General features: G+C 36.0%; 1 protein-coding gene across 1 annotated transcript; it reads left to right on the top strand.

Annotated features, from left to right (window-relative positions):
- The first annotated feature begins 18,586 nt into the window (after window positions 1–18,586).
- Window positions 18,587–22,170, top strand: LOC125186641 (Holliday junction resolvase MOC1, chloroplastic). Its single transcript, XM_048083046.1, has 6 exons — window positions 18,587–19,077; window positions 19,509–19,614; window positions 20,025–20,077; window positions 20,595–20,726; window positions 20,950–21,022; window positions 21,754–22,170. Exons 1-6 carry the CDS (start codon window positions 18,637–18,639, stop codon window positions 21,849–21,851), a joined length of 903 nt encoding a protein of 300 aa, XP_047939003.1. The 5' UTR covers window positions 18,587–18,636; the 3' UTR covers window positions 21,852–22,170.
- The last annotated feature ends 976 nt before the right edge of the window (window positions 22,171–23,146 follow it).

Below are 23,146 nucleotides of genomic sequence, written 5' to 3'. Positions count from 1 at the left end.
TTGTGGGCGTCGTCCACTTTAAGGTAACACGGTCGGATCTATGCAATGCTTTGCAAAAGAAAAAGAAGAATTTCACAACCTAGATAGGCTTTGGCTACCTATCGTGAAAGGTTGCAATGTCAGTCCGCATATTTCTAAGCCTTACTGAAATAAGATGACATTGGTGTGGTATAGCACTGAACGGATCTAACAGCAAGACGTGTCTTTATGCTATCTACTTGAAAGACTAGGTCTTGATAAAATACTATTTCTTAATCTACATATGTTAGCATTGAGCATACGGTATTGATTATGCACTACTTTGACTTATCAAATGGTGCGGGTTTTTCGCAACCCAATAATCCCGATATATTGGGTAGTGGTGATTAATATCTAGCGGTGCTAGGATTGCTATTATGTTGAAACGTGCGCGAGGTGAGTCTCGTTTGATAATGTCCTCAAGAGGAGCTCGAACAAGGTTTTATTATTCGGAAAATTGGCCAGTTGGAGTTTATTACTCTATGAATAATAAATAAATGTTTCTTGCTAAGTCCACTCTTGGAATTAATAAGATATTAATTAATTAAGTCCATAGCAGACATTAATTAATTAATGGTCATTTATATCTTAAGAACGAGAAATAAATAATAAACAAAGTGGAAACCCAGATTACTTGTATTTTCGGATTTGTATGGGGAGAGTTCAATATTATTTCTGTAGTGGCTGCTCGTAATATTCCAATATAAGCTTGTATTAAATTGTGGGTTCAATTTAATTAGTAAAAAGCTAATTGGGCGAGCCCATATCCAAAACCTTCCATAGATCCCTGTCTGGCCCCAAAAGGAACTTAATATAAATCGGAGAATAAAGGAGACAGAAATCATTATTATTATTACTCATAATTTTCGTTCCCCTCTACCTAGAGGAGTTCGAATTTCTCTCCCAATTGGAGAAGGATTTCTTCTGTCTTCTTTATTCGAGTCCTAGTATTTTGATAAGATCAGCCCACCCTGATATCGAGATACGGTTCGGGAACCAGAGAGAAGATTCGTGGTCTAGTATTGAAGATCATCACGTGGAGAAGGCGCGAGCAATCGACGATTCTTTGGAGAATCAAATCGGTAACTCTAAACCGTAGAAATCATGTTTAGGATTTATTTTCTATGAGCATGAATTATTTGCGTTCTAACATGCAATTATCTGTTTAACATGTGAATTGATTGATCGCATAATCGGTCAAATAGATCTTACGTCTGATTTATTTGTTTTGTACAAGTCTTCCGCTGTGCAAGGGGCACCAAACCCCATCAATTTCATGGTAATTTGTACTTGGTTATATGCTTTTTTTACCATATTGCAACTCGATTTGTGATTGATTTCAGATAGTATTTGCAATTGATTTTTGTTTTTGGAATTAGATTCAAGGCAAGCATTTTGTATTATGTCGACAAGCAATTAATCAAATGCAGTGAAGCAATTAATGCACTACTATTTATTGCCTAAATGTAGATAAAGCAATCCATAATGTTTAATCAAGCAATTCACCACATACCGTCAAGCAATTTTCCATTTATTATGCAATCAAATATGCATTGCCATAAAAAAAAAAAAAAACATATTAAACGGATATGTACTCAATTTTCAATATTCCAAACTTATGAGGCATGGTAACCGGTATAGTCAACCACATTTACATTTCAATATGAAAAATATGTTGAAGTGTTATTAGCAATTCCCAACTGAATTTCTCGACAACTCATTACAAGGAGAATCAATTCTATCAGCAGTAGCATTGTTGTTTTGAATATCTGTTTCTTCTTTCGTAGGCACATTTCTTTCGTTGTATCCTGCAAAGCAAGGAGAATAATAGTACAACCATCAACACATCATATGTTAACAACTATTGCAATTACGAAACAGGAGCAAGTACACAAATTGGACAACATAAGCAATTATCACTCACTAGTCAATCAATTCATTTTTGTTTTTGGAATGAGATTCCGTGCAAGCAATCTGTATTACGTGGACAAGCAACTAGTAAGCGCAATGAAGCAATTCACTACTTTTTTTTGCCTAAGTGTGGATAAAGCAATCCATAATGTTTAATCAAGCGATTCACCAAGCAAACAACAATAAAGAACCAAGCAACCAACAAAATAAAAACAAGCAATTCTTAATGCCCACAAAAACGTAACCCAAATGTATGAAACAGGGTCTATCATGACTATCATGAGACCAAGCATTTTCTAACTCTAGAAAAAACAAAGAATCAATCTTCAATAAGCAACCAAATACATTTTAATAACACCCAACATTTCCTAACTCTACAATAAGCAAAATATCAATCTTCAATAAGCGAACACATACATTTTAATGATACCCAAGCAAACAACAACATAGAACAAAGCAACAAAAACACTTAACACAAGCAATTCTAAATTACCAAAAAAACGTAACAAAAATGTATGAAACAGGGTCTGTCATGAGTCCAAACATTTTCTAACTTTAGAATAAGCAAAGAATCAATCTTCAATAAGCAAACAAATATTTTTTAATGACACCAAGCACTTCCTAACATTAGAATAAGCAAAATATCAATCTTCAATAAGCAAACAAATAGATTTTAATGACACCCAAGCAAACTACAACATAGAACAAAACAAAAAATAAACTAGACCAAAGCATCCAATAAAGTATTTAAGAAGAGTAACCAAACAAAAACCGCTTAATACAAATACATTCCAGCAACTGAGTACGACTCATTCAGAAATAACCCAGAACAAAAAAAGCGAATATTAAACCCAGAATTTCGGAAGAGTCAACTCCGAAATTAACACAATTTTGGATAATCCCTACTCAATAAACCCTCAACCTTCAATAACAAGTCGGACTAACCAATAATGAAACACAAAACGCTCTGATGGAGAAGACGGAGCTTGAAGAGACTGGCTGCAAACTTCAAGCGCCGATTTTTGGGAGTAACCGCCGGTGTGACAATCACTCGCAGAGAAGAAAGACACAAGTCGCTCGCAGACTAGGGTTTGATTAAATATATGAAAAAATAATCGGCAGATGATAGTATTGGGAGATTTGGAGAGAGAAATGATTCAGTTTTTATCGGAGTGGGTGTGCGTTATAGCTGAGTGGAAAAGAGAGAGTGAATCAACGCCCAAAAAAACCGGGAGTTTCCTTTCCGTTTCGAATTTAATTCCTACAAAAAAAGACACAATTACCCTGGTAAGCAACACAATAATCACAACCAAGCAATCTAAACTCTATTTCTACAATCTAATCTAAGTCATCTATATAGGAGATCTAACGATTAAGAATAGAGTTACATTGTCATTTTAATTTAGGTGGCACCCTAGTGTGCCCCTATATATATGTGTGTGTGTATAGAGTTGTGATCAATGTCGAACCATTCTTAAAGACCGAACTAGAGACCAAATCTCATCCATCCATTAATCACATCTAATGGTTATTAATAATTACACATTAGCTGATTTTTTTATTTTGTTAAATTGACACAAGGGTAGTTTTGGAAGAACCAAAATGATGCAGCTACGTGTATACACCTCTTCCCTTCCCAAATCCAATCCACTTCTCTCTCTCTATGTTTCTCTCTCACCTATCCCCGGCGCAACTACCTCCATGGCCTCCCTCGCCCCACCGCATCCGAGTTTAGGAAGAAACACCACTCTGCGGAGTGGATCTTCGATCTGGTGGAGATGGAAAAGCTCACCGACTACACATGGAACGAGGCATATAGCGTCGTGGAACAAGCTAATGGCGGAGCAGAACATATTCGCGCCAGTTTCTCGCTGCATCGCGCATCTATGGGGCGTGAACACGGATGTGGTGCAAGCAGCGTACGATCTGAATATGATGATGTCGGCGTAATGGGTGGTGGTGATGGGGAGGATGGTAGATAACATGGTGTTGCACTTGCTGTTCAGCATAGTGTAGGTGGTGCATAATAAGATAATTGATGAGGTTAGGAGAATGGGCTGGAGGGGATGCTGGACGAGTTGCCGTCAGTGGCTGAGAAGAGGAAGAAGCTGCAGAGCAGCGTCACCTACTTCAGTCGTTGCGATTGATTGGATGCATTTCTGAGTGGAGAAGAAAGTCTGGAAATTGTCATTATTTAGATTTATATATTACTTCAAACACCTAGGCTATAACTTCTTTCAGTTAGATTATTACTTCATTCACCTAGGTTATTACTTCATTTGACTAGGTTATTACTTCATTTTCTGTTCTATTACTTAATTCAAATAGCGCTAAGGATTGAAGTAGTCAGAAAGTTTCACGACTTGAGAAAGAAATAAAGAATATGTCCAAGCCTGACTGTAAATGTGTCAAATGTGGCGAGGTTGGTCGGCTTGATTCAAGGAATTGCGACAAGATAGTGAGGAGGAGGAGGAGGAGGAGGAGGAGGAAGAAGAAGAAGAAGAAGAAGAAGAAGAAGAAGAAGAAGAAGAAGAAGAAAGAAGAAGAAGAAGAAGAAGAAGAAGAAGAAGAAGAAGAACTGATGAGTTTATTTCCTTATAGTAAATTATTCATTCCAGTAGGTTTCGTACTTCATTCATGTAGTTATTTACTTCATTCCAGTTGTTTATTACTTCATTCCAATTATTTATTACTTCACTATACTTTGAATTTGCATTTATTTAAATTTTGGCACACATTAAATCAAATAGACTATATGAAGTGTTTTATTAATGAAGTATTTATTCTTTATAATGATGTATTCGTATGCTAAGACTGCACCTGCCTATTAATCATGCTTGTATGTTCAATACTTCATTGTCGTAGTTTATTACTTCATTCCATTCCAGTAGTTTATTAGTGTGCGTGAACTAAAATTGTTTGAATTTTCTCCAAAATAGCCAACTATTTCCACAGTAGGAGAAAGTTGGTAAACCACGCCATGCTCACTATATAAATCCCATAACCAAATACAAAATCTCAATTACAAAAAAGAAAAACACAAACTTTTCCAATACAATAAATCATCCAAAAATGAAACACCAACGCATCTCAATAGGATGAGCCATGATTCTGGCCATCGCCCCTTTGTTAGGTTTGGGGATAGCCCATTCAGCGACTGCGCAAATGTCCTCATCAATAATGCCTCAACTACATCTCCAGAAACTCTTCATCCCCTCCTCCGATTTGATTTCTCATTCAGCTGTGAGCTAGAGGATTTTTCCCCAACATTTTGTTCACCTATATACAAGAAACACATAACAACAATTCAGCATTTGAAACATAGTTTATATTACCTCAGTAAAATAGTTTGTAACTTCATCATTTAGGTTCTTTAGTTCATTACAAACATACTTTACATCAAAATATGCATACAAAACAGGTCAATTTATATTACTTAATGCCATGATGTTATTACTTCACTAATTAAGTTATTTAGTTCATTCAATGTAATTTCTTAGCAAAATATGCATACAAAACAGTGAATTTATATTACTTCATTTCATGAGATTGTTACTTCATCAAGTAGGTTAGTTTGTTCATTCAATGTAATTTCTAGCAAAATATGCATACAAAGCAAGTCAGTTTATATTCTTCATTTCATGAGGTTATTACTTCATCACGTAGGTTATTTAGTTCATTCAATTGTTATTTCTTCACCAAAATGCATACAACACAGTTAACTTCATCGTATGAATTTACAATTTCATTATGACTAGGTCATAACTTCATTTTTAAGAAATGAAGAAAGTCATAAACTCGTACATATATACCAACAATAGTGGGTCTATGATAATAAATAAACTTCACAAAAAGAAATGCATATATTGCTTGATTCGGGCTAGAGAAGCTTCGAGAATAATTTGTAGTCATCAAGTTTGATTTTGAAGGATTTCTGGGGGAAATCGTCGTGGTAGATTGAAGGAATTTTTCAGAGTGGAAAAGAACAGATAGAGAACTGTGTTATATGTATAGTTTGCGAAGAATTAATTTTGTAATGAACTAAATAACACACATGATGAAGTTATAACCTCAAAGAATGAACTAATATAAACTGAACTGTATCGTATGCATAGATTACGAAGAATTATAATTGTAATGAACTAAATAATGCACTTGATGAAGTTATAACCTTAAGTAATGAAATAATATAAACTGAATTGTGTTGTATGCATAGTTTGCGAAGAATTATAATTGTAATAAACTAAATAACATACTCGATAAAGTTATAACCACATGTAATAAAGTAATATGGACTTAATTGTGTTTAATAAGGTAGTGAACTGAAGTAATAACTCACTTGAAGTTTGATGAAGTAAAAAGCTATTGTGATGAAGTGATATACTTGTTGAATGAAGTAAATGCACGTACGAATGAAGTAGTGATCACTCTTCCGTAAACTTCATCACGTAAATGATTTACTAGTTCATTTCGTTCGTTCATTACTTTGAATCAACATAAAACAAGACAATAACTATTGATAAGTGATTGTCCAACAGAACATTTATCACGATAATCTTAATCATATGTTATATAATTTGTTTGGTAAGAGACTGAAAGGTTAATAAATAATAAAACGAAACGCAAAAAAAAGTATTTCATTAGTAGAATTATGTGCTTTTGAAATGAGATTTTATTTTACCTCCAAAAATTTAAACGACAACAAACTAAATGAATATATCATAATAAATAACGAGGATGTGGAAATACCTTAATAATGCAGGCACACATAGTTATCTTTAAATGAATAGGTTCAGCATTAACATATGAATACATCATAATAAAGATAAAGTACTTCATTGTTAAAACAATTCATACACTCTATTCACTTTAAAGTTTGCAAAAAGTTTAAACAGGTTCAAATTCAAAGTGGAATGAAGTAATAAAGTACCGAAATGAAGTAGTTAACTACTGGAATGAAGTATCAAACCTATTGGAATGAAGTAATAAATATAATCAAATAAATGTATCACAACATTTTCAGAAAATCAAAATGCTAACAAAAGAATATCACTAAAACAACTCTTCACTTATATTTGCTTCTTCTCATATGTTTTGTCGCAATTCCTTGAATCATGCCAACCAACTATGTGGCATTTGACACATCTACGATCAAGTTTGGACAAATTCTTTATTTCTTCATATGGCATATCTACGACCAGGCTTGGACATATACTCTATTTAGAAAATAAAACAAGACACTGGTATAAAACATAAAAAATAAATATTGTTAGTCAAAAATCATAATAAATACAAATATGTAATATTGAAAATGAATAGATATTTACTTCATTCCAGGAGGATTTTACTTCATTCAAAACCATTATTACTTCATTGGACTACGGGTTTACTTCATTCCAGCATTTGATCAAACAAATGCTATATACATTCGAAAAGCAAAGTTTCCGTACGTTTTCACTATCTATGAATTAATTAATAATGATCAGTTTAAAATTAGACCATCTGTAGTTTTGGTTGAGCAAGCATATTCAAATCCCCTAGTCGAGTCGACATTATCATCAAGCATAATAGATTCATCTTTACAAGTGCAAGCTTTCCAAAACAGTAGTCAAGTCAGAAACAAAAGCTAAGCTCACAAAGTGATGAAGCAAGAAACATGATTGATAGGCTATATCATCTTCTTCACTCTCTGTGTCCACTTTATCTTCACCAAAAACATAAACCTTAGGCTTAATATTCAGCTATTTTTTCATTATATTGGAGAGTCAGAACGACCGACATAAATAACAAAAAAACACACAACTTAATCATCAAACCTCTACATTCTTTGAAACATTTCTACAAACACATCAAAGGCACAACTCCAAGCAACCATCTCTTACCTCAAACTGTTTTCCTCCTCTACTATGTCTCTTCATGCTCGTATCACAATTGAAACCCCACAGATACTGCAACGAATTTAATCACTTATCTATACATACATACGCCCACATTTGTTAGAGCAAATTGAAGGAAGATTCGCGCTTTGTGGCTGGTACCAAACAAGTAATGACGGATGAGAATGGAAAAACAATAAAAGTAAAAACAATAAAGCAATAGGTGTCGTTCACCTTCGGTGGACTATTTGTGAGTGTCAACCATTACGAATTAACGTCCGATTTTGGGTTAGGCTGAAGAGATGTCGAACTAGGCAGATGGAGATGCCGAATCGGCTGATGGAGATTCTGAATCGGGGATGGTTGTCATCGATTTCAATTGAATCGGCTGGAGATGATCGATGGAGATGTTGAGCGACCGATGGTGATGCTGAATTGACCAATGGAGATGCTGAATGATGGATGACTGTCGTCGATTTCAGTTGAATTAGCTAGAGATGATCGATGAAGATGAAGATTCCTTGATTTTTCAGCTAGATTTTCAGAGAGGTTTTGAGAGAAGTTTTGAGAGAAGAAGAGATAGAGAGACGAGAATGTGAATGAGTGAATTTTTTGAGATATTGAATTCTAATTTTTTACCCTAATTATAAAATGACGTAAATACCCCTATGTTGAAGTAATTTGTCTACCTAATGAAGGAGCAAAATTAATAAACAATAAAACTAGATCTAAGGGCCCAAATTTGATCTCTAGTTCGGTCTTTAAGACTGGATTTGTGAATAATGGGACTATATATATATATATATATATATATATTACTTTGTTTGTTTGTGAATAATATTTAGATAATACTCCCTCCGTTCCATATTAATGGAGGCATTTCTTTTCGGCACAGAGATTAAGAAAAATTGTGTTAGGTGAGTTAAATAAAGAGAGAATAAAGTGGAAAATGATAAAGGTGGAAAGATGAAGAGAGAAAAAAGTAAGAGAGAGTAAAGTAGGTGTGGAAAAATGAGTTGCCTTTTACTAAAAGGGGAAATGACTCTATTACTATGGAACGTACCAAAATGGCAAAATGACTCTATTACTATGGAACAGAAGGAGTAGTTGTTTATCTCTCTTTGTTTATTCTATATCTTGTTGTTATAGAAAATTATTTACTTTGTTTATTTGGGATTGCAAAATTGAGTATTATATTCATTTTGTAATGTTTCAATGAGTTAGTAGTGGTCCTCAATTTAAGTTAAATATGCATTTACTTATTGTGCATTTTATTTTAAGTAGATGCAATTTAAGTTTCGAATATGCATTTACTTATTGGTGCATTTTATTTTATGTAGATAAATGCATCGTTATTTCAAGAAAATTTCTCCAGTTGCCGAGGTCTCATCTTCGTCAGTGAATGAACCTCCACTTCTCCAACCACAAGAGTTATCGATTGAAGACAAAGATAAAGTTGATTTAGAGGATGAACCTGCACTTCTCCAACCTCAAGAGTTACCGAACAAAGACAATGATAAAGTTGATTTAGAGAAGCTTCCAAGTGATCCCGAGGAACAACCTGACATAATGAGTTATTCACCAAACTCAATGGAACAAGGTCGTAGAGCTTATTTACTAAGAGTTCCATGTCAACCACGCAACCATAATTTCCTTTCTACAAGTAATGGAAATCAAAAATGTAAATTTGTTTCACTTTGGTTTGATGAATTTAAGACTTGGTTGGAGTATAATGTTTCAAAGGAAGCTGCTTATTGCTTATATGGTTATCTTTTCTCAAGACTTCATGGAAATGGACAAGATGCCTTTGTATCAAAGGGATTTACTACTTGGGGCAAGAAAGAAAGATTAAGAGATCATGTTGGAAATCATACAAGTGCTCATAATAGGTGTAGATTAGCATGTCAGGATTTGATGAACCAAGCTCAACACATTGAAGTCTCTCTATCAAAGCAGTCAACACAATAGAAGCTTGATTATCTTTGCAGATTAAATGCAACGGTTGTTTTCCTTTGTTATCTTATCATGCAAGGAATGTCTTCTCGCGGACATGATGAGTCTGAAGGATCCTTAAATCAAGGTAACTTTCTTGAGCTTTTGAAAGTTATTTCCTCTTGCAACAATGAGATATCTAGTGTTGTACTCCCTCCTTCCCATAAAAGTTAGATCACTTTCCTCTTTAGATTGTCCCAACAAAGTTGATACATTTTCATTTTAGGTAAAATTAGGGATTTCAAACACCTTAATTAATGATTCCCTTATTACAATTAAAATCTAATCAGTGCTTAACAATTTTAAGAAAAAAAAAATCACCCACCCCAACCACCATATTCATTTCATCCCCCCCATCATCTCGTCAACTCTCTCTCCCATTTTAGCAACTCTCTCTCTATTTTGGAAAACCTTAGATTCACAAATAACCCCGTCTCTTCGCCGACTCTTCTTTCTCTTCCCCTAAAGCTTTCTCTTCCTCCCCTTAATTGTTATGTCGTCGTTGTGAGAACGTTGGCAGCGTTAGCCTATTATTTCTAGCCGCCCAATCTCTCTCAATTTCAATTGTACCATAGACAATTGTAACACAAACCCAAATGCAGAGGGTTGGGTGAATCCTCGCCACCCCCTCACGGTGCAACACCCTCGTCGTGGTGTGCTGGCTGGCAACGTTGGCCCATCGTCTGCAGTTGTCTCAGTTTCTCTCGATCCTCTTTGTACTGTGACCGAGAACAATCGAAATGATGATAGATGGGTTCAACTTCGTTGCCCCCTCACCGCGATGCCACCCTCACCTGAACCTGAGCTTTTCGGCGACTGGATCGACAAATATAACATGGATTTGGGCATTTACGATGATTCAGCCAACGAAGAGGGAGAGCACGGATGATTCTTACTTCGACGAACTCCCTCCTCACCCATGGCCTATGGAAGGTGAAAGTTGGGATAGGGCAGTAGCAGAGGCTGAGGAACACTGTGCAGCTCTGTTTGGAAGTGACTATACGAGATACTATCATGAAATCCACCATCTAACGAGCCTTGATAATCTTCCTTGGTGATGTGGATTTTTAATTAATTTGTTGATGTTGTTGTGGTGTGTTTAAGAATTAATATGTTGTTGGAGCTACATAGATTAATTTGTTGATGTTGTTGTGGTGTGTTGGATGAATTATTATGTTGTGGTTGTTGGGGCTGCATAAATTAATTCGTTGTTGTTTGTTGTGGTTATTTGGCTTGTGTGTGCATTGGTTCATATGGTGTATGTGCAACAATAAATTCATTTACAAACACACATCGTGCATCAACTTCTGCCCTACAAACTCATTGACAAAAACTGATTATGCATTATCCTATGCATTAGAAAATCCATTTACAAAAATCCATCAGCTTTTGCACTACCAAACCATTGACAAAAACTAATAATATAGTATCTTATGCATTACAAAATCCATTTACAAAAATACGTTTATACCAAAATATAGATGCACCAATCTTTACTGTAAGCAACCTTTGTCTTCACAAACCTATAGCCCTCATAATTGTATCCAATCCTTCAGTGCTACCCTATGCTCGAAGATAAGAAATGCATTCATTGACCAACTCTAGTGGAACTTGTAAGTTCTCATGAAGTTGTGCACTTCTCCTTAATGATGTTTTCCCTATGCATGGAATCAGGGACGGAACCAGAAATATTAAAAAGCCGGTGCTGGAATTTAAAATAATACTCCATCTGTTCTGCGATAGTTGAGTCATTTCCCTTTCTGCACTCGTTTTAGAAAAATGATACTAATAAATAGATAAAGTGAAGAAAAAATAAAGTAAGAGAAAGAATAATGTAGATAAGAATATTTTTATCTACCTCATTCTGTCACCTACTTTACTCTCTTTCCATTTTAACTATTTATTACTCCCTCCGTCCACGAATAGGAGTCCCGGTTGGCAATTTTCATCCGTCCGCCATTAGGAGTCCCGGTTAGACATTTTATCTTGGGACTATAAAAAATGACCCCACTGTTCCCTTAGTTTAGAAGCTGCAATTAATTTTAAATTAAAAAAAAACTTTGATTGCAATTTCTCACCCTCTCTCTTAATGTTAGATTTCATTATTCCAAAAAATAAAGCAAATAATAATATAAATGGATCTCACATTCCACTATCACACACTTCAATTATTACACTCAAACTTTTCTTAAAACCCGCACCCAACTCAACCGGGACTCCTATTCGCGGACGGAGGGAGTATCATTTTTGCAAAACGAGTGTAGAAAATGAAATGACTCAACTACCGCAGAACGAAGGGAGTAATAATAATAATTATTCATTTGTATAAATAATGTCTTACACTTTTTATGAAACGCTAGATAATGAAAAAAAAATCAATAAATCTCCATTTTTATGAAATGCTAGATAATGAACAAAAATTCAATAAATCTCCATTTTGAAAGTAATGATAAATTATAATCACAAGTTAGTATCTACATATCTAACTTACTGTTTCCAAAAATAGTATTAATAAACATCACTAATCATTATTACAATTACAAAAATGCAATCTTAAATTGAATAAATAAATAAAATATTCAGCTTTAATTTATAATACCTAATTAATTGATTTTTTAATCAAAGGGGAAACACATTTGTATAGTTTTATTTAATGAAAATTGGATTAGCAAATTAGAATAACTAGAAGTACCGATCGAAAATGGTGACCAATGAATTGAATAGAATAAAATAGGAAAATTTATTGGATTGATTAGGTTATACTGCTAGTTGTCGTCTCTATAAGATTTGACATAATCTAGCTTTACTATTTGTAAGTTTTTCACGTTTCCTACTAAAATTTCTCCATTTATCTTCTTCTTCATCGTGTATTTCCATTTCAATTTTTTCACAGACACACGCACACTTCACCAGCAACCATGGCGGAATACTGGTCCGGCGCCGGCCAAGCCCCTGCTGGAGCGGTGGCTTAGCCTACGCTAGGTCTGTCCCTACGTGGAATTATGTAGAAATTCTGGCCCTTCACCTTCATTATCTGAGAAATTTTGGAAAAAGTGATTAATTTCGCTGACTTTTCGAAATTTGACATTAAATTCGCTGACCTTTCGAAATATGGGATTGACACATGTGAATTTTTCAGAATAAGGGTTTTTTGTAATTTTTTTGTTTTTTCTCTTCTTTTTTCTTATTATTTCTATAACAACATTTATAAATAGACCAAACTACCCTATACTATTTTCCTCCCTAATTCTGATACCTTTGTCTATGAAATCATTCCTCTCGTATTTATTTTGACAGAGTGAAATGGGAAGTTGAGCTCTGAAAGAGGGAATGTCGGAGTGCGATCGCAGCCATACAAGCACCACACTCCGGCAGCTTACGGTAGCTGTCGCCGCCACGTATGCGGTTTAGGCATATGGAACAGTAGTGCTCAATCTCTGATCTCTCGTGGAATATGGAAGCCATCGACATCTGCTCCTCTTTGCCGGAAAATTTCTCAAGTAACGATCTCATGTTTTTTAGTAAAAAGCTCATTTTTTTTCTTTTTCTTCTTTTACTTTTTGGTGTTGTAATGGAGCTTAATTGTTATTGTGTATATATAATGGCGAGGGCATTGGACTAAGATTGTTATAAATTGGAATTAATTCAAAGGTAAAACTAAATTCATAGATTAGTGGTAAATTATTTAGAAGAAAATACAATGGTGATTTTGAGAATGGGAGATGATCAAATAAAGGTATGTCATATGTGTTTAGTAAATACAGTAGAACCGACTGATTTTTCTTAGCAAATTGAGAGGTTAAACAGAAAGCAGTCAAGAGAATGGACTGTTTTTAATTAAAAGTAAAATTCAAAACTGGTCCTGAACTTATGCTCATTTTATGATTTTGGTCCTATACTTTATCTTTTGAACTTTTGCATCCTGAACATTTCAACTCGGATCACAATTAGTCCTACACTAACAATTCCGTCAATTTTTAAACGGTTTTAACCCGATTTTGACCAATTTTGATAGTTTAACAGTCTCATTCGGGTTAAGCAACATGAGATAAGGATATCGCACCACAACACCCATTGTTGTGGGCCGATATGTGGACAAGAATGGATGTGTTATGGAACGTTTTCTTGGTGTGGTGCATGTTAGTGACACGGTTGCGACCTCACTAGAGAAGACACTTTATTATTTGTTATCTACTTATGATTTAAGTGTATCTAGTTTGAGAGGACAAGGATATGATGGTGCAAGCAACATGAGAAGAGAATTCAATGGGTTGAAAAGTTTGATACTCAAGAGAAATCCCATTGCTTATTATGTACATTGTTTTTCTCACCAGCTTCAACTCACAATTGTCGTTGTTGCCAAAAAGCATACAAGTATTGGGTATTTTTATAATACTGTCAACCGTTTGTGTAATATTATTGGAAGTTCTTGTAAATGCGTAGATATACTTAGAGAAAAGCAGAGAGAGAATATTATACAGCAGATTGCAAGTGATGAAATTCATACCGAGAGAGGATTGAATCAAGAGATGGCGTTAAAGCGGCCTGGAGATACTCGTTGGAGTTCGCATTATGGTACTTTTATCAACTTGATGCATTTGTTTTCTCATAATACTGATGTTCTTGTGTATGTGAGGAGAATGATTATGATTATTCACATAGGCTTGAAGCTAATGATGTGTTGGAAATAATTAATCTCTTTGAGTTTGTCATTATGTTACATCTTATGAAGCAAATCTTGGGAATCACACAAGAACTCTCTCAAGTGCTACAGAAAAATGATTGCATTGTGAATCTTGTCAATGTAGTAAAAGCACGTTTGTAAATATTGCGGGAAGAAGGTTGGGCGGGTTTGCTTAATGAAGTTTCTAAGTTCTGTAACAAATATGAGGTAATTGTTCTTGACATAGAAGATGAGTTTGTACCTCGAGGAAAAGCAAATCGTACAACTGAAAAAAGGAAGTCTCCCCTCTTATCGAGTTGAGATATTTTGTTCAATGATTGACATGCAAGCTCAAGAGTTAAACCATCGTTTTGGTGAAATTAACACAGACTTACTTTCATGCATGACATGTTTTGATCCTAGAGATTCATTTTCTGCATTTGATTTGGAGAAGTTGCTTCGTCTTGCTAGTTATTATATATCAGAATTTTCTGGAATTGCTTTGAAAGAGCTTGAAAATTAACTTGAAAGCTTTATTTTTAATGTGCGGATAAATGAAAATTTTTCACAAGTATTTGGGATTGGTGGTCTTGCTAAGAAGATGGTTTCTACAAGAAAGCATGAAAATTTTCCATTGGTTTATTTGTTAGTCAAGTTGTCATTGATCTTGCCGGTTGCTACTGCCTCAGTGGAAAGAGCTTTTTCAGCAATGAAGTTCATCAAGAGTACTCTACGTAATAGTATGGGAGACCAACTGTTATATGATTGCTTAGTTCCTTATATTGAAAATGATGTCTTTGTTCATGTTAGTAATGAAACTATTATGCAACGATTTCAGAAGATGAAAAATAGAAGAGAAATGTTATGATATGATTGTATTTGACTTTAATATTTAAACATTATTATTTAATTTTTATATAAATTTTATATTTTTTAAATTATTTTTGGACTCCCTATCGTTAAAATCCTGCGTCCGCCACTAGTCATGTGTAGTGGTCTATGTATAACATATTATCGCTTTGTGTGCCAATCGACTCATGCAACAAAAAAAACGACCACGAAAGTTTAAAAAGATTAGTTATGCGTATGTCATAGCTACAAGGCTTATGTTCAAATCACAATACGAAGGGGTTCGATACACAAATCACATAACTCCCGAGGGGTGTTAACCGTCGCCCAACCAACAGCATGGACAGAGATAACACCTATTGATTGTCCCACATGTAGTTCGCCACATCAACACGCTTTTGATTCCAACCGGGTGAAGCTTTAACTATGTCGACGAACTGGACTTCGGAAGGTGGTTCAACTTGTGTGCCTGTGGGCTCACCCTCTCCATCCTCCCTACTCGCATCTAGCTCAGCTTCCACGGGATCAACCCCCATCTCACCCCATACAAAATTATGTAGCAGAAAGCAACACATAATCAAACGGGTTTGCGTCTCGATCGGGTAAAAACTTGCACTACGCAATATACCCCACCGCATCTTCAGAATTGCAAACGCTCGCTCGATTACATTACGGGCCATTGTATATCGCATGTTGAACATTTCCTTGGCTGAGTTCGGTCTCTGATTTGTAGGCCCCCATTCCTTGAGATGGTAACGGACGCCTTTGAAAGTTGTTAGGAAACCTTCGCTGTTGGCGTACCCGTTGTCACACAAATAGTAGGAACCAATGTCAAATAATAGGTTACTTGCAGAAGGTGAGAGAGCAATAATAAAGGACTATTCACAAAACAGTAGCAATAATAAATACCTTTTGGAACTTTGAGACCGTTGGGTCGAGATATAGCATCCCAAAGAATCCTTGAATCAACCACGGATCCCTCCCAACCCGGGAGTATGTACACAAACAGAAGAAACCAGTCGCAAACCGCCAGTGTGTTCGTTGCGATTTCACCTTTCCTAGACCTGTGACGAGGAACATCAGTTGTACAAACATGGACGTTAATGTATGTCTCGTCCAACGCACCAAGGCACCCGTGTGTTACATTAAACAAATTAAACACAAACCCCGACGAGTAAGTCATGTATTTGGGTAATGATTGGTTTAACTTAAACCACTTCCATCTTTGGTCATCGCAACTATCATCAACCGGCGACGGTTGCACGAAGAGAGTCCTATGTAGATGAATAACGGCGCGCATAACATCATGCACGTAGCTGCTCACAGTTTGCTTCGACCGAATGAAGTGGAACCCAACTATACGAGTTTTGGTATGGTGGGCAAGAGTGCTAATAAACATGGCAACCTGCTCCTCAACACGAACATACCGCTGGTCCTCTAAACCACACCTATCTCGGAGTATGTGACACAAATGGCCAAAAGCATTACGATCCATCCGCAAGTTGTTAATGCAATCCATGTCTGTCACCCCTGTAGTTGGTTCATATGTGCGACTTGCGCCGACATTTTGGTTGTCATGTTGTATGAGACACGAGTATCATCATCCCAGTTGTTGACCGAATTGTATATCATGCTGCTAACCATATTTAAAATCGCAAAGTAGTTTTGTTGATGGTAACGAATAATGTCCTCAATCATCACTACTGCGGCTTCGGCCTCAATACGCTTTCTCTTTCTTCGGTCTTCCATACTGCCAAAGTACAAAATAAAACATGCAATGAGTATCTTCATGCAACATATAAGGAGATGAGTTCACTACAAACTACTCCCTCCATTCCATAGTAATGGAGGCGTTTCTTTTTGGCACAGAGATTAAGAAAAATTGTTTAGGTGAGTTAAGTAAAGAGAGAATAAAATTAAAAAATGAAAAAGGTAGAGAGATGAAGAGAGAGAAAAGTAAGAGAGGGTAAATTAGGTGTGGAAAAATGTGTTGACTTTTACTAAAAAGAAAAATGACTCTATTATATGGAATGTACCAAAATGACAAAATGACTCTATTACTATGGAACGGAGGGAGTACAAACTAAACTAATCAGGGGATGTATGCACTCCCAAAGGCAACCAAATCTGGACTTAGGAACAACAAGAAACAAAGCCAAAACAAGACGATTGAACAACGTTGCAGTCAAAACAAATTTCAGGGGAGCATAACATACAAATTAGTCACAACACTCAACAAGACGAACAATAGCCCTCAAGAAGAGGACGATTCATATTGGTTGCGTATGGAATTTGTGGTAAAATCGGATGCCGCCAAATGCACAACAATCATATGGGCAACGTAATCAATTTGACGGAACGAAATCAATTAATCAAGCCGACCAAATCGAGGTAAACAAAATTAATCAAATACAACAACAAACCCAATAGAGCGAGGTAAAGCTCAACAATTCTATCCACACCCATGAATCGGATATTGAAAACAAACCTGTGACTCGGATTTCAGATAATGGAATGATCGTGCTCTGAAATTAGGGTGGAAAAGGGGAGACCGCCCGTCGGCCGTCAAAGTATCATCCACAAAAATTGAGCCAGATAGAGGGCGAAATATGCTTCGATTGGTGAAATCGGGGGTAAAATTGGACACAAACATCCGTTTAGCCAAATCGCGAAAACCCCTCTCCTTATACCTGCGCAATACCGTGATTGTGTTGACAGGAAAACGGAAATAGTAGCAAGTGTAGTGTGGAAACCCGAAGCCTCTGTATAGGAAAACGGAAATAGTAGCAAGTGTAGTGTGGAAATCCGAAGCCTCTGTATCAGGTCGCTGGATTTATATGTCGCATACCAAACGTTGTTAAAGGGTTGCATAGTGCTATTTCGGGCGTTTTCCGGACTACCACTCGACCCCTAACACTGATCTCTTCACATTACGATTTCCATCAGCTACCCGTCATTCTCTTCACATTATAATTTATTCTAAAAAATTCGCATGCCTCGATCCTATAGGTCTACAAATTTAATCTCAAGTTCTCGAAAGATCAACAAATTGAGACCATACTCTGAAATCTGTCCTTAAATTTGAATTCGCCTAATAAAACTGATTCATCAGTTCAATTTTAACCGCCAAATGCCGGTTACATTTCAAAACCGAAACTATTATTCGATTTCAAACCAACCGAACCGAACCGAACCGAACCCGTTGATTTCAATTGCATGAGGCAACACTACATGGTAGGGATAAAGTACTCCCATGGTCATAATTTCCCAACACGAAATCCTTGTTTTATAAACGTTACGTGAAACGTGAAGAGAAGCAGGCTATGGATGATTGCAATTAGGAATACCATTTCAATCTTACGCTTATTGAATGGAACTATGGAAGCAGCACTCACATTCCCTCCAAAACCCCAATTTTTTATGTCCCCATCCTTCGCCTTCAGACCACCTCCACCACTCCTCTTCTCCTTCACTCCCGCCGCCTCCAGACTCCTCGCCGCCTCCGCCACCACCACCCAAGAGCTCGAAACACTAACAATTCCGGAGCCATCCACCTCAAAAAAGTCTAGGGCTAAAAAGGTGCTCATTGATGCCCAACAGCTTAAATTGAACTGGCTGGAATCCCTCTCTTGCCCTAGGCCCCAAAATGATGCAATTCGGCCTCCTCACGACTCCGGCCCGGGTAATGCGGACACGAGGTGGGTTATCGGAGTCGACCCGGATCTCAGCGGAGCGTTAGCCGTTTTGAAGCCCGACAATTCCGCCCAGGTGCTGTATATTCTCTCTATTTCTTCAACTGCCGCTTGCTGGAGATGTACACCGTGCTTTGAAAGTTGTACTATTGTTGTCTCGTGTGACTTCCTTTTGTGATGGAAAGTTTCCACTTTTAGTTCATCTGCCGCATATCAAGACTGCTGTATTAATCCCTGTGATACTACTGCCAACGTTTTGAAATTCTTATTACTTACATTTGTGATGGTTTACATATCCAGTAGTTATAGCCTCTTATGCACTAGTAGTATGTAACTGTTGATGGAGAGTAGACACTGGTTTAGATATTTGAGAAAGTTTATTTCTTGACTTGTCTCAGACTCTCATGCATCCTACGTCATTACTTCAAGGAGATGTCTCGGTCATTGTTATTAAGACCGTTCGCCGTTAATGATTATTGATTTTCATTTCACCCGTCTTTCTTGTAGGTGTATGATTCTCCCCACTTGAAAGTACTCGTTGGCAATAGAGTGCGGAAACGTCTAGATCTAAAGTCTATTATTCAATTGCTTCAAAAAGTTGATGCTCCGATTGGTACGTTTACACTGCATAAGGGATTTATAAGCTTATCTGTTTTATTGGTCTGATTAAAACAAATAAGTGTTGAGTGCATGTTTTTGGGCCAGAAGATCACTAACATAAAAAGATTACGGGTTTCTGAAAAGTCTTCCTTCCTATCTTTCATTAAAATGAATACTCAGTCATTTATTTCCATATCATCATTGATTCAACTTTTGTCTTGTCCTGGACATGAGTTGCTAGAGTTGAGCATGGAGGGTACAATTATGGGTAGAAGGTGTATATTTCTTATGTAATCACAATATCAAATTTCTGATATTTATATTGAGATGTGATAATTTTACAATAAGCTACGTGTCTTCTCTCTTTTAAATCTCTATTTTAACCTACAATGGTCCCTATTTCTGTTTTCGCTTTCACTTCAGGAACCACTGCATACATAGAGCAATCAATTCCATATCCTCAAGATGGTAAGCAGGTTAGAGTCTTTCTACTAGAGTCTATGTTTTTTCCTGAAATGAATTGTGTACTTTTCTCACTTTGTGGCTTCATCGTTCGGATCTTGCTATTCTGATGCTTTTCTTATGTATATCCCAATCAGCACTTCATGATTTGTGTAATTGTCCAATTTGTGTTTTACTTATTTTATACGTGTTTTTGTTCAATGGATGCTGATTGGTAATATCTCCACATATTTTTGGCTTTCTTGATTTTAAGAGGTAAGCATGTTTGCTGTTTGCTGGTTAAGTGCCATCAAGGGTGTCCTAATTGTCCCTAGTTTCAATGTCTCTAAATCAAACTCGACTTCAACAAAGCACAGTATCATGTTTGCTTTTAATCAGACCAAGGGGTGCAAGTGCAACTCTGCCATGTTTCATGCCTTTTCAACAACTAAGAATTTATTTTTATTATTTTGTATTTCCTGACATCAACTTAAATTAGATTTGTTGCTTTTGACAACGACTTCTGAAGCATACCTTCTTTTATGACTTAAGGGATGGTGGAGTGGAGGATTTGGGTATGGTCTATGGCTAGGAGTCCTGGTTGCCTCAGGATATTCTGTTGTTCCAGTTCCAGCGTCAGTATGGAAGAATGGGTTTAAACTTACAGGAAGTCGCTCTAGCAAGGTGCACCTAATCTCTGAGAAATTCATGATCTATATTACCTACATTTTGGCTTGGATAACAACTCCATTTTGTGACATGCTGCATTGCAAATTTAATATTTTTGCATGTTATGACATTCTGAGCATTGGCCTTTCACTTAAATTTTTAACAGTTACCTAGAACTCAATAATATTCAGAAAATGAAAGAAATTAAAATTTTATCATCTATTGCTTTTTGCAACAGGATGAGAGCAGAGAGCTTGCCACCACTCTGTTTCCCTCAATGAGTCCCCTTTTGAAAAGGAAGAAAGATCATGGTTAGTGTACTAAATGAAAATCGTGTTCTCTGCTCTTAGAGTAAAGATTTTTTTTTGTGTGTCAGCAATTATTTGTGCGTTTAGTTCTATGGGATTATGCTGGTACTCGATCTGTCTTTAGAGTTGTGATTATGACAAAATTTGTGATATTACGGATGTTAACTGAATATGGAGGAAGATATGAGAAGAAGGCCAACATTCAAAATCAGTGATTTCTGGTTTGTTGTGTGGTTTGCTGATTATTGACCTAAGTTAAAGGACTGAAACTTAGTTATAGATATCCCCAATAATCAATGAAAGGTATCGGTGTCATAATCTTGTAGCATCAGCCAAGATTTTTCATTTGAAGCTAAAACCCATGTGTGGGGACTTTATGAGTTACTGCTTATCATATCTTTTTGTGACCAATTGGAAGCACTTGGTAGTTGTATTGACTCTAAAGTCACCCGGTTGTGCTTCCCAATCTGCAGGGCCATAATCAAGTAACCCGTACAAATTGCTAAACATAAGGGACCATTATCCGAATACTTTCCTGTTAAGATACAAATTTCCATAAAAGAAAAACATCAGATGGTAATGACTTAAGATAGAGAACAAGGAGCCTAGTAAAATTAGACCCGTAGACTACTATACTAAGTGAAACCCTATTGTTACAGTTTTTCGAAGAGGATCCCAGTACTTATCATTGCCTACCTAGCCTTCTCTATGCTCTTAATTTGTGGATCCTGCAGGCCGTGCAGAAGCTTTGCTAATTGCTGCACATGGTAAAGGGCTGAAAGTGGATATTGGCTCCGACTCTCAATGCATATTGGAAGATTCTGTGCCCTAGAATGATGACAATCATCTCCTTGGGCATTTTTTGTGGCGCCACACATCTGTCTGCTGATTATATATTTGGAGTACATTGGTAACTGGCAGGTAGTATGATCAAATGGAGATCATTAGGGAAGACATCGATAATTCTTTAGAGAGCATGTAGTGATGTTTTAGCACAACGAATATCCCTGTCCGGTGGAAATGGGACGTGCAAAACTCGATTGCCTAAAAAATTGTATTGCAAGAAACTAGGTCTCCCTCCATGTATATAATGAATGCTGGCTCTTTTTGTTTCTTATTTCCATTCTCAAGGTAAACACCTTTCTTGTTCATTCAAGTATCTATTTCCTTTCTTATGATGAGGAAAATCCACTGTTGCGGTTCCCCTTTTATTGAAATTGGTTGTTTTCCTGCATTTCGTGTGGATCTTTTCAAAAGGAACAAAAGTTGGTACTATTCCAATATGAGTTTTTTGTACATGGTTGACTTAATCTTCTATGAGTTTTTTGTACATGGTTGACTTAATCTTCGTTGTTGAATTGGATGGCTACCAAAGTTTTGATTGATAGTACGAATTACTATATTTTTTGGATATAATGAAAGGTGGAGCTATCATAGTGCGACAAAGCTATCAAATTAAAGTTATATTTATTGTGTCAAAAAGATGGAGCTATCACAATGCGACAAAGCTATCATGCCTAACAAAATTGCAGTTAAGAAGCCATCAAATAATAAGAAAAAGACAGATAGTTATTTGGATAATTAATTTTGTACATTAAATTTTAAAAATTAATTAAATAAAAAATTATGTGGGCTGCCACATTATGGCTGTTTAGATATGTTAATGTTTGGGATATTTACATGTGATGACCTTAGTAAATAATGACAGCATTTCTATTATAGGAGTATATGCTAAATGAGAGCTTTATGATTGCAAATTAACTTTCTTTTAAGATAAATTGATTGCAATATTTGCTAGAAAAAAGAGTCAATCAGACTTCAATATTCTGTAGCTTCTTTTTTATATGCGTGGCTTCATTTGTGATGTTGCCTAATTTTATGGCTCAATCAAGCATTAACATGATTGATTGAATCGAATAATAGACAAAAATACTTTAATTAAAGCAATTGGGAATAAAATAAAACAACCGCAAGCATCGAATTTGAATCTATAGAGCCTTCTTTAATTAATGGCTAATATGGAAATAATTAAATTATACTATTCACAAGTTCTGTAGCATTTAAGCAAGAAAATAAATGCCTCAATTCTGGGGGATGGCGGGAAAAACCTAATCATTTTTAAATAAA

Source organism: Salvia hispanica, chromosome 5, assembly GCF_023119035.1.
Source record: "Salvia hispanica cultivar TCC Black 2014 chromosome 5, UniMelb_Shisp_WGS_1.0, whole genome shotgun sequence".
NCBI lineage: Eukaryota > Viridiplantae > Streptophyta > Magnoliopsida > Lamiales > Lamiaceae > Salvia > Salvia hispanica.
The sequence above is the reverse complement of the archived record's forward strand: the minus strand, read 5'-3'. Positions and strand labels throughout refer to the sequence as shown.

Excerpts from the sequence above, each read along its gene's own strand:
- LOC125186641 (XM_048083046.1), top strand. The coding sequence starts at position 18,637 with ATGATTGCAATTAGGAATACCATTTCAATCTTACGCTTATTGAATGGA. Across the intron at positions 20,078-20,594 it reads ATCCTCAAGATGGTAAGCAG|GGATGGTGGAGTGGAGGATT; the intron begins GTTAGAGTCTTT and ends TTATGACTTAAG. Across the intron at positions 20,727-20,949 it reads CAGGAAGTCGCTCTAGCAAG|GATGAGAGCAGAGAGCTTGC; the intron begins GTGCACCTAATC and ends TTTTTGCAACAG.